The 11,937-nt window shown below is 34.0% G+C and overlaps 1 protein-coding gene across 1 annotated transcript; it reads right to left on the minus strand.

The window, feature by feature from the left end:
- Window positions 1-11,042: 11,042 nt before the first annotated feature.
- On the minus strand, window positions 11,043-11,717 carry LOC147394159 (fasciclin-like arabinogalactan protein 21). The gene has a single exon (XM_086454574.1). It carries the CDS (start codon window positions 11,715-11,717, stop codon window positions 11,322-11,324), a length of 396 nt encoding a protein of 131 aa, XP_086310700.1. The 3' UTR covers window positions 11,043-11,321.
- Window positions 11,718-11,937: the final 220 nt, after the last annotated feature.

An 11,937-nucleotide genomic window follows, 5' to 3' on the forward strand; every position in this document is an offset into this window, starting at 1 on the left:
AGAAAATTCTAGAAAGGTTTTGAGCACTTTTTACTAGGGTTTCTAAAGGCAGGCGAGATTTGCTGGTAGAGTTTACTTTTTAATTTTTTTTTTTCTGATAATGTTTATATTAGATTATATCTCTTTTAGATAGAATTCATCTCTAACTTATCTTCTGGTGATTTAAGATAAAGTCTTTAGTGGTTTTTATTTGGATTCAATTTATTTGACTTACGAAAAAGTGAACTCTTTTTAGATTCTTTGAGACTCCCCATGAAGTGTTATTTATTTAATTAGTTGATATTTTTTTAGACTCCCACGGAGGATTCTTTAACTACATATTGGGTGGACCGCATTTGAATTAATGTATTGTCACTTGGAATTAGGCCCATAGGCTTAACTAATTTCATTTATTTTTTAAAAAATTTTAATTTGACTTATGAAGATTTTTAATTATTGATTTAAGATTTTGAATTTTGGAGTTGAAAATTATCATTTTGCCCTCATTGAGGACTTTTACTTTGGGAAATCGTTTTTCGATGTTTAAGAACCGGGTTTTCATGAGAAATTCTTTAGAAATATTGGTTTGTAATATTTATGAATTTTTTACGTGAAATGAGTGCGGGCTACACAAGGTGCATTTTGGTAATTTGATAAAATTTTGTGGAAATTGGAAAACTAATTTATTTGGTTCCAAATTTTCATTTTATGTGTTCAAAAATGTTTTTTTAGGCGTAATGTAACCATTAGGGTATTTTGGCATCGGTGGTATTTTGGTAATTTTACAAATTTTGGCGAGATGCTTCGTTTGGTTCCAAAATTGATGACTCCTACATCCCAGGCCGTGTTTGTCTAACGTAGCATGGTTTCTAACATATATTGTCCGATTTTGAGATTTTTGTGTTTTGAAACCATGTGTGTGTCATTTTTGAGTCTAGAGTTATCATCAAAGCGATTAAGGACTCGAAAAAGATTGAGGAATCTAAAGAGAAAATTAGGAGGATGCATTTCAAAAGCTTTCAGATTTCCAACATTCTATACTCATCATTAAGAATCCACAACAACCCAGATGACTCGTTGATAACTCGAGCATGTGCAAAAATGGGGCATCTATAGTTTTTGAACAACTTGGTATATTTTCAAGCTGACTCAACTAATATAACTTTATTTTAGACCTTGCACTGGTCCCTACCAACACACTCAACATCAGTTGGATGATATTCATCATCATCATTGCATTATAAGAAGGTAGGATGATACTCAATTAAAGCCTTTTTTTCTTCTTCTTTTAGATCATTTTTTCTTAATTTGTAACAGAAGACCAAGGTCAAAGGGGTTGTCATCAATTTTGTAAGATATGTTTATCTCAAATTAATTTACTAAAGAGGCGTGATTTTCCTATGTTGCCTCTAACATACTGAAAGTGCCCTCGATTCGCGGGTTATGAATCTGCTTTTCTTAGGTTTGGGAGTCGCTACCTAGTTATTATGATCTAGGAATCTAATCATGACTCTAAACAGATGAATAACACTAATCTAAGAAAAAGAGACTACGAGTCCGGGGATCACGTTACGGGGTTGGAAGGTGTTAGGCACCAACCCCGCCCGACGAATGCTAGTCTCTACTATTCCCAAAAACTTACATTGCAAAAATAACCTAGAAAAAAATAAAAATAAAAATAAAAATATACCTAATTTACCTAGGTGATTACGACAATTGATTCCCTCAGAACTGGCGGAGAGCATCCTCGGGTGAGTTTTCTTACTTTTTCTCCGTCACTAGATCTACTTCTAATCTCCAAGACAAGGTATTCTCTTTCTAAATCTAAGTATTTTCAAATTTTTTGATATTTTGAGGGTTTCTAGGTGTTTTTGGAGGGTTTCTGGGTGTTTTTTAGGAAAAACTGGGATTTGGATGTTAAATAGGGAGTTGAGGCTTCGGATTTAGGGTTTTGAGAATGTTAGGGGGTGTTTCTAACCTCTTTTTCCTAGGATTTCTCTTTACCTACGAGATTGGATTGTGGAAGCTCCTTTTTATAGAGTTTTTTGGGAGCCTTTTAGTTTGACTTGATTTCTTTTAGATAAGATAAGATTGTTTAATTATGGTTTAATTGGGTTTCTTACATTAGGATTTTGAATTAAGGTTTTAGGATTTTGATTCTTACGTACAATAAAAGAATATATTTTTTAAGTTTTTGGGAGAACTCTCTTAATTATATCTTTAATTATTTAGGCCTCCAAATAAAGGGGTCTTTTAATAAATGTCAGGTGGGCTCCCACTTAAATGGGCCACTACTTAATATTTGGCCCATGGGCTTAATTAATTGGTTTTAATTGTTTAAAAATTTAATTTAATTTATTAAGATTTCACTTTACGTTAATTAATATTTTAATTATTAAGTTCAAAATTTTAAATTATTAGGGTTGAAAAATTATTGTTTTACCCTTAAAGAAGGTTTTTGCATTTCGAGGTTGTTTTTCGATGTTTTGGAATCGATTTTTCGTAAGGAGTTCAATAGGAGTGTCGGTTATGTCACTTATGGATTTTTGGTGTGAAATGATCATGAACCCTATGAATGGCATTTTCGTAATTTTATCAAATTTTGTGAAAATTTGCGAAACGGTTTATTTGATTTTAGTTTGTTGTTTTATGTGTTCAAAAGGATTTTTCAAAACGTAATGTAGGCTCTATGGATGTTTTGATGTTAGAGGTATTTTAATAATTTTACCATTTTTTAATGATTTTTCTTGTAAAACTTTTTTTTGTCTAAAGAATGATGATTTCTACGTTTTGGGTCATATTTTCCTAACGTAGCGTGGTTTCTAAAGTTTTTTTTGTTTGAGATACCTCATCTGAATTTTTGAAACATATCTAATAACAAATAAAAAATATTGGAATATTCATCCATCATTAGGAACCGTCGTAATCGGGTTGACGAGTTGATTAATCAGGCGAGTACGAAAATGGGGTGTCTACAGATACCTTTTTTTGATAGAGGGTTGAAGTAAACTAGATAACAAATCTATTTTGGTAGATAGTACAATATCCAAATGCCAAAGCTAATGACAATTCATTTTGCAGCCTGATTTAATAATTCGTCGGGATGGTAAGATCCTTGAGGGTAAAAATTTCCTCAAACAAAAAATTTGTCAGGTTCTTGAATGCGAGCTCTCACTGACGACGCCAGATCCTTGAATTTTAGAAAATTCTCCTTGACTAAATGGGATAAATGTGCAAATGTGTGTACTTGGAATATGAGATAAATCTCAGAGGGTTTGAGCGAAAACTTAGTAAAATCTGAGCATAATCCGAGAAAATCCTTGGTAGTATTTAAGTATAATTCTGAGAAAACCCTCGGCGGCATCTGAGCATAATTTCGAGAAAACCCTTAACGGTATCTGAGCATAATCCGAGAAAACCCTCGGTAGTATCTGAATAAACTTCCGAGAAAACCCTCGACGGTATCTGAATATAATCCGAGAAAATCCTCGGTGGCATTTGAGCATAATTTAGAGAAAATCCTCGGCAGTATCTGAACATAATTTCGAGAAAATTCTCGGCTGCATCTAAGCATAATTCTTAGAAAACCCTCGGCGGCATCTGAACATAATTCTGAGAAAACCCTCGGTGGCATCTAAACATAATTCTGAGAAAACCCTCGGCGGTATCTGGCTGAGTATAATACGAGAAAACCCTCAACAGTATTTGAGCAAAATTCGAGAAAACCCTTGGCAGTATCTGGTTGAGTATAATCCGAGAATGCCCTAGACGGCATCTGGCTGAGCATAATCCGAGAAAACCCTCAGCAGCATCTGGCTGATCAAAATTCGAAAAAACCCTCGGTGGTATCTGTGAAAATTTTTGAGAAAATCTTCGACGGTATCTGAGTAAGAATGGATAACCTAGGAAAAGAATGAATGAATCTGAGAAAGAATGAGTGGATTTGGGGAAAAATGATGGATCTGGGAGAGAATGAATGAATCTGGGAAAGAATGAATAAATCTGGAAAAGAATGAATGAATGAACCTAGGAAAGAATTAATAAATCCGAGAGAGAAAAGATGCCATATTTACTGTTCTAAGTAGAAGCGTAATGAGTTATTTTCTGGGCAAAAGCAAATATGAGATAAAAAACGCTTAAGTTGAACCTCAAGGTTTTTAAAAAAAAAATTTATGAATTTAAAACCTGAAGTTTCACTTCTTTTGAACCTCAAGGGTTTTCCAAAAAATTACTATCAAGATGGTAACATTAAATTTGGGATCCCCATTATCCTTTGGGGTTGATTAAGCTTTAGAATAAAATGTCCCTAGTTTGACAAAAAACATTGCACTAAGAATAATTGAACTCAGTTTAAAAAAGATTGTCCTAGTGTAAAAGAAAAAATTATACACTTAGAAAATAAAAATGCCCCTTGTTTTGAAGATTTGAAATCTTTGATTATCGCAAGTGCAATAAAGTTTAACTTTTAACTTTGACTTTTTATATTGAAGATTTTGAGTTCGGTTCAAAGAAATTGGAACAAAATATTTCTTTCTGAAATTCATCATAGAATTTGTTCTTTCTCCCCGTCGGTTCGCATAGGGACATGAAATTCTTCAGATCAATCATAGACAAGATACTTATATCCACTGAGTCTATATTTGATTCAAACTGAGTATTGAAACTTGATCATTTGAATTTTTAATGTTTTGGCTCAGGCCATCTTTTAGCTTTTCAACTCCATGGAGATTTTTTTTGTTGCTCTAACTTTTGCTTAGATTGTTCTTTCAAGTTTTTAATCTAGTGAGCATGCTCTAGCATTTGCCTAAATCGTCTTTTCAGGTTTTCGATCTAGCAAGCTTATAATTTTTTTTTATTTACTCATATCAAGAAAACACAACTCTCAAAAAAAAAAAAAAAGCTTATAATTTTTCTTTTTTCTTTACTCTGATTGTTGTCAAGACTGTCTTTTTGGATTTTCAACCTGAAAGCGCCCTCGATCCGCGGGGTGCGCGGATCCGCTTTTGACCCTTGAGGTTTGGGAGTCGCCACCTAGTTTAGGTCTAGGAACCATAAATGACTCTACAATGGATAAAAAAGAACTAATCTGCATAGAAATCTGAATCCGGGGATCATGTTACGGGGTTGGAAGGTGTTAGGCACCAACCCCGCCCGGCCAATGCCGGTCTCTACTTATCCCAAATAGATCTACATCGCTAATGATAAACTAGATTTTAAAAAAATAATAAAATTTACCTTTGATCTGCAAAGGTGCTATTCCCTCAGATCTGAAAATAAACAGTTCCTTGTACCGTACTCCTTGCTTCGTTTTGTCTCCGGATCTGATTCCTGATTTCCGAGGCAAGGTGTCTCTTACTTGGATCTGGATGCTTTGAATTTGTGGTGGATTTTTGGGGTGTTTTTGAGAGGTTTTTAGGTGTTTTTTAGGCTAAAATCGGAGTAGGGGTGTTAGGGAAGGAGTTGGGGCTCCAAAATTAGGGTTTTGGGGAGGTTATGGAGGCTTCTTCACCTACTTTTTCTAGGGTTTTTTCTTTGATACGAAAATAGGGTGTGGAGGCTCCTATTTATAAAGTTTTTAGAAGCATTAGGGTTTGATTAGGGTTTCAATTAGGGTTTTGACTTAGTCTTTAGGGTTTTAGGGTTTTGACTTTAGTCTTATGTGATTGACTTGATTAGTTTTAGATTAGGGTTTGGATTTAGGGTTTTGACCTTAGTCTTATGAGATTGACTTGATTAGTTTAGATTAGGGTTTTAATTTAGGATTTTGACTTTAGTCCTATGAGATTGACTTTGATTTTGACTTCAGTCTTGCTTGATTGACTTTAATTTTGACTTCAGTCTCACTTGATTGACCTTGACTTCAGTCTTGCTTGATTTACTTTTATTTTGACTTTGGTCTTATTTGATTGACTTTAATATCTTGACTTTAGTCTTGCTTGATTGATTTTAAATTTTTGGAGAACCCCTTCTATTATATCTTTAATTCTTTGGACCCCCAAATGGAGGGGTCCTTAAAGAAATATCCCACGAACCCTCAACAATTTTGCCTGAGAGTCCAATTAATCGATTTTTTAGGTTCAACTTTTTAAATTAATTTCATTGATGTTTCACTTTAATTATTTAATGTTTTATTTATTAATTTCGAATTTTTTTAATTATGAAAATTGTGAAATTACCGTTTTGCCCTCGGAGAGGATTTTTTACGTTTTAAGTCGTTTTTTCAATGTTTCAGGATGTTTTGGAATCAGTTTTTCGTAAGGAATTCAATGGGAATGTTGGTTTTTGTCATTTATGAAGTTTTTTGTATGAAATGATCGTGAACTTTATGAGGGGTATTTTCGTAATTTTGTCAAATTTTGTGAAAATTGGCGAAGTGGTTTACTTGGTTTCGATTTGTTGTTTTATGTGTTTGAACGGATTTTCCTAAGCGTAATGTAGGCTCTAAGGTTGTTTTGAGGTTAGGGGTATTTTGGTAATTTAATCATTTTTAGTGATTTTTATCGTGAAGCTTTTTTTTGGTTTGCATGATGATGATTTCTATGTTTCTGGGGTCGTATTTTCCTAGCGTAGCGTGGTTTCTAAGTTTTGTCAGTTCGAGATACCTCATCCGGATTTCTGAAACATATCTGGTAACAAAATAAAGCATTGGAATAGACATCCATCATTAGGAACCTTTGCGATCGGGTTGACGACTTGATTAATCAGGCGGATGCAAAAATGAGGTGTCTACACAACCTTGCGAGCTTGTCTTAATTTTTGTCTAAGACGTCCTTTCGAGTTTTTAACTTAACAGGCTATTTTATTTTTTTCTATGCTTTGATTGTTGTCAAGGTCATCATTTCAGATTTTCAACCTTGCGAGTTTGCCTTAATTTTTGCCTAAGTCACCCTTTCGGATTTTCAACCTAGCAGGCTCTATTTTTTCTTTTTCTTTTCTTTTGAACTTCTGGAGTTACTGTCTAATCATACTTTGCTACCTTCCTTGAATTTTTCGCACGGTACTTAGGAGGACTTTCATGGGTAAGCTTAGGAGTGGGCATAAAAAGAAATGAAGTTTGAGGCTCAAAAACCTCTTGTATGGCATTTCTTTTAAATTTTTTTTCTTTGAATTTTCTTCCCCATCTTGACAATATATATTTTCTGAATTTTTTTTCTTTGTGGGGAATATATATATATATATATATATATATATATATATATATATATATATATATATATTATGTGGTCGGGCCTGAAGAACTTCTCAGGTTACCTACGTACCCCAAAATTTTGGGATTAGACCAAAAACGTAGTTCGAACTTTCCCTCCCCTAGGTTAGGTGGTCTGGCTGAGAAAGAAAAAGACATTTTTTTTAAAGACTACAAAGAGCTGAGAAAGGAGATATTAAATTGGGTAACAGGAAATTGATTCGGCCAAAGATGACCTCCTTAAATGTAGTACCGCTTGATTTCGTCAAGATTTGTTGATTCTGATAATTCAATTCCATCATGATCTTGAAGTTTGACAACTTTTCTAGACAATATTTCCTTAATGAATTAATCTCTCTAATTGGATTTAGACTTCTTTCTATAGTCGAGGAGGATTGCTTAATTTTCTTTGAAGTCTGATGGTTAAATCATTGACTTGTAAGTGACGAACTTTAACCTTATTGTCAAACATGCGAGTGATTCTTTTTTAATAGGTTTGCACGTGGTATAGAACTCAAAGTTGTTTTTCTTCAATCAAGTTTAGTTCTTCGTACCCAATGACGGGCCTTGTTTGTTTCTAGCAATTGACTTTCCATCAAGACCTTGAGATAAGGGATTTCCTTTTCAACAAGTAAAACTATTTCTGTACCCCCATAGTGTGAATGGTAGCTTCTCTAGCCAATCCTGGTGCAATTGACACATTCTCATGATGGTTATTTTGAGACTCTTATTAGTTGCTTGTTTCAACCGCTCTATTAATCTGAGAACGATAGGAGATGATGTTGGATCTTGAACTTTGAACACAGAATAATGACCTAAGCTTCGAAGTATGACCCATCATCAGAGATCAGCTCAAAATGTACCCCATATCGACTGATAATATGTGTTTGAATGAACTTTGCAACTCGAGATGCATTGAGGAAAGCGTTAATACATTTTCTAACATCTTATTTGATTCCATCGATATGGGTGAGTATTTATTCTGTGTTGAACAACATCCAAGCTTGTACCTAACATATCTTCATAGGATCATGCAAACAAGTCTTTTGAAATTTCTGAGTAAATTCATTATCCCCTCATGTTCATCTAGGGCTAGAATGGTTTCTATTTGAATTTCTTGAGAATTATTTTGTTCTGAGGTCAATAACTTAAAGGTTGAGCCCAACCATTATTTTCTCGTTCAGGAAACAAATCTATCCTTGAAGTCAGATTATTAGTTAATCCGTTAATGCGCTCAAGGTATTCAAAAATTTTCTTTATTTAAATGGGGCAGAAAACGCCGTTCTAGATTTGGCAAACGAACTTGACTCACAAAAATAAAAGGGATAGACTCAACTTAAAGAAGACATGACCTTGCTGAAAAAAAAATGACTCGAATTAACCCAAATGATTCATGAAAACTCAATACAAGTACCCACAACGGGCTTGATTAGGACTGAGAACTATAACATTGCTTACAACCGGCAAGACTAAGGTACTGTAATCTTCAGGGAACAACTATGTAAATTTGAAAGATTTTGGGGTTATTTTTGACGATTCACTTGGTGTTGACGTTCATTCTAATTGACCAGACTTATGACCCTAGCTAGGAGATGGACGATTAAGCTTAGGTGTAATGATAAACTTGTAACCTAACTAAAGGTGAAATTAATCGATTTTAGTGTTATCCCCTTGATAACATTTTAATAAATCCTGAGATTTTATTGAATTCTGTGCACCAATCCATTAAACAATTCATTCATGCAATGATTATTCAAAAGTAAAAATAATTTTATTAAAATATTGAAAATCATGTTTTCATTGAAGAAAACTTTTAACAAATTTGATTAATTTTTACAAGTCATTTTCTTTTTAGAAAAATACATTTTAGTAATTTTTCAAGGTCCATGTAAAAATAGATTTTTTGTAAAAATCATTTTTTCTTTAGAAAAATATATTTCAGAAATTTTCCAAGGTCCATTTAAAAATAGATCTTTGTAAGTCATTTTCTCTCTTCTTTTCTTTTGGAAAAATATTTTTCTTCTTTTAAAATGGGTTGGGACTCGAATTAGAAAAATGTTTGAATACCATTTTGATTTGAATGGTCCGACCTATCATGATTGTTGGATTGAGATGGACTAGGTCATTATGAATCATTACCACATTTAAAATGGATTCTTTATTGGGTGATGCACCTAGAAGTTTGATAACCTTCAGATTAAACAAAAAATTTGGTCTTTTGAGAACAAAACTGTAACTTCCTGATCTCAATAATTTGTAAGGTTCATCTCCAAAAAGCAACCCGGGAACAGTCACGATAAGTTCGAGTCGTGACTTATAAGGAGGTTTCTAGACTCTAGATTTACTATGTGCAATATAATTTATCTAGCCACCCTTACCAAGTGCACTTATATACCTTTCGAGCGTACTCAATCAGACGGTACGTGGTGACTTGGTTTGATATACCGTATAGGTGATAATCTAAGACTCCAATTCAAATCTATGAAGTCAAAAACAGCCAATTTAATCCCAAATTAAGAGGTGGTGCACGATGCTGAGCAAGGGCACTCTTAAGTCACCTCTCGTCTAGAATAGACGTAGTTTATCCCCCTTGTACCGTAGTACATCAGGGCAAGATCTTATTTAGACACTGATTTTAACCAAGAAGTACAGTTAGTAAACTTATATTAACTTTGATATACCGTATAGGTACGAGTCTAGGGTTGGCGATCGGGACATGTGACTTTACGACTTACAATAGGACAAAGGCTCAGGTCGCTCCAGCATGGGTGCATTGATATACCTTTCAGTGTCACCTGATCAAATGGTACCGATGCCTTAGTTTTATATACCATAAAGGTACGTGACTGGAATTGTGGTTTTCATGTATTACGTCACATCTCATAAGGAGACCGGGCTATACACTAGTGCCACATTGGCTAGAAGGGACATACAAACGTGTAATGCAACAATATAAATGTGTTAGTGGTGTGTGCCAAATAGGGTGGGGTGTGCCCGGGGCATTTTTCAAACAAATGGGCCCATGGGCCTAGTCATATCATCACAATATTGATTTCAAATGTTGATCAAGAAATACAAACAACATCCATATCATTCAGTTCAAGATTAAAGCATGCACATCTCATGTATATATCAATTAAGATCATGGCATTTCAGATAATCAATCAATGAATATAATACAAAATAATCAATCAGATCCAACATTGAAACATGCACAAATTTTTTTTTTAATGAACTAAAACAAAATTACTCTTTTCTCTGGTCTAATCAAGAATTACTTTGGACGATCCAAAACAAATTGAGATTTCAATGAACATTGAATTGAAGATGACACTATAGTTGTTGAGATAAAGTGTAATGACTTTTTTTTTAGTAACAAATTAAAATTTTTTTTCTTTAATAAATGCAACAATGAATCAGCCAAGTAAATCTTCTAAAAAAATGTGTTGCTATCACATGGGAACATCAAAGACCTTTAGCAAGATTTGAAATCTTACTAAATAGTAAGGAAAACAAACATTTTTTTTTTAAAGAAATGTGTTGCTGCCAACACAACACTCACAATACAAAGAACGTGCATGACTTCATCTTATTATTTTTATTTGCTTGCTGCCAACCCACAACACTCACAACAACCCTTTTATATATATATATGTTGCTAGCACACATCAATGAGTCAATTGCCTCAATTTTTGTCCAACCTTCATGATCTATTACCTCAGGCAGGTATATCGCACTTTGCCTTACATTATAATCAGATCAGTAAACTCAAAAATTATACTAGGCTTTCTAATCTCCCAATCAAGGTAGTGGAGAGCAGTTTCAAAATCAGTCAGAATTGAAACTATACATTCCAAATATGGCAATTCTTTGGGCTGTATAATGGGGATCCCTCAAAGCACTTGTCAAAACATAGTCCTTAAACCCATTAATCATCGCATGGGCTTCCAAAGTTCCAATGCATCCACGTAAACGGGGCTGTCATGAGCTTATAAAAAGATCATCAAAAGACAAAGTGACTAAGAAAAAAGCTCAACAAAAGAAAAACTTCTTCTAATTGACAACAACAATGTAAAAAAGATCGCACAATAATAAAACTCACGACAAAACCCATTAACCTGAAATAGATTTATCTTGACGTCCTCGAATAATAAGGTCAAGAAATCCCATGAATAATGAGGTCCTTCGATGACAAAACATTCAGTGTAGTAATCTCCACTCCATTAGTGCCAAGAATTTCCCCCAAATCGACTTCCATTGTTATATCAAGATCGCTATCTACAGCTAATTTCCTAAGAGACGCTTTCAATGGAAATGAAGCAAGATTCATGCAAGTATATCCCCCAAGCAAAAAAAAATGAAACTTTACAATTTTCTCTAGCCGTGGCGAGGGGAAAGATAAGTAAGAAAATTCTAGAGGAGCAGAGCTGATTATAGAACTTAAATCAATAGAATCTTGAAAAATTCTGTCAAGAACCGAATGCAATCCGATCGCAAACGAAATGAGCCTGCTTGAACTCAACAATCTGAGAAATCTAGTCCATGGGATCATGTTTCTTGATTCGATTACCTTCTGAATTAGATTCAAATTGAAATCATCACAAACCGGTAACTGAAGCTCCAATGAGTCGATGAAAAAAAGGGTCCAGCAACTCCATGGATTGAGTAAGGACCTTGGGTGAAGATATTAGGGTAAGAAATCGAAACCCCATTGATTTCGACTAATCTTTCTTGGAGAATACTCTTTGTGATTGCAAGATCCTTTCCATGAA

This window comes from Akebia trifoliata, chromosome 9, assembly GCF_017979445.1.
Source record: "Akebia trifoliata isolate Shusen 1 chromosome 9, ASM1797944v1, whole genome shotgun sequence".
In the NCBI taxonomy this organism is placed as follows: Eukaryota; Viridiplantae; Streptophyta; class Magnoliopsida; order Ranunculales; family Lardizabalaceae; genus Akebia; species Akebia trifoliata.

Excerpts from the sequence above, each read along its gene's own strand:
- LOC147394159 (XM_086454574.1), bottom strand. The coding sequence starts at position 11,717 with ATGATCCCATGGACTAGATTTCTCAGATTGTTGAGTTCAAGCAGGCTC.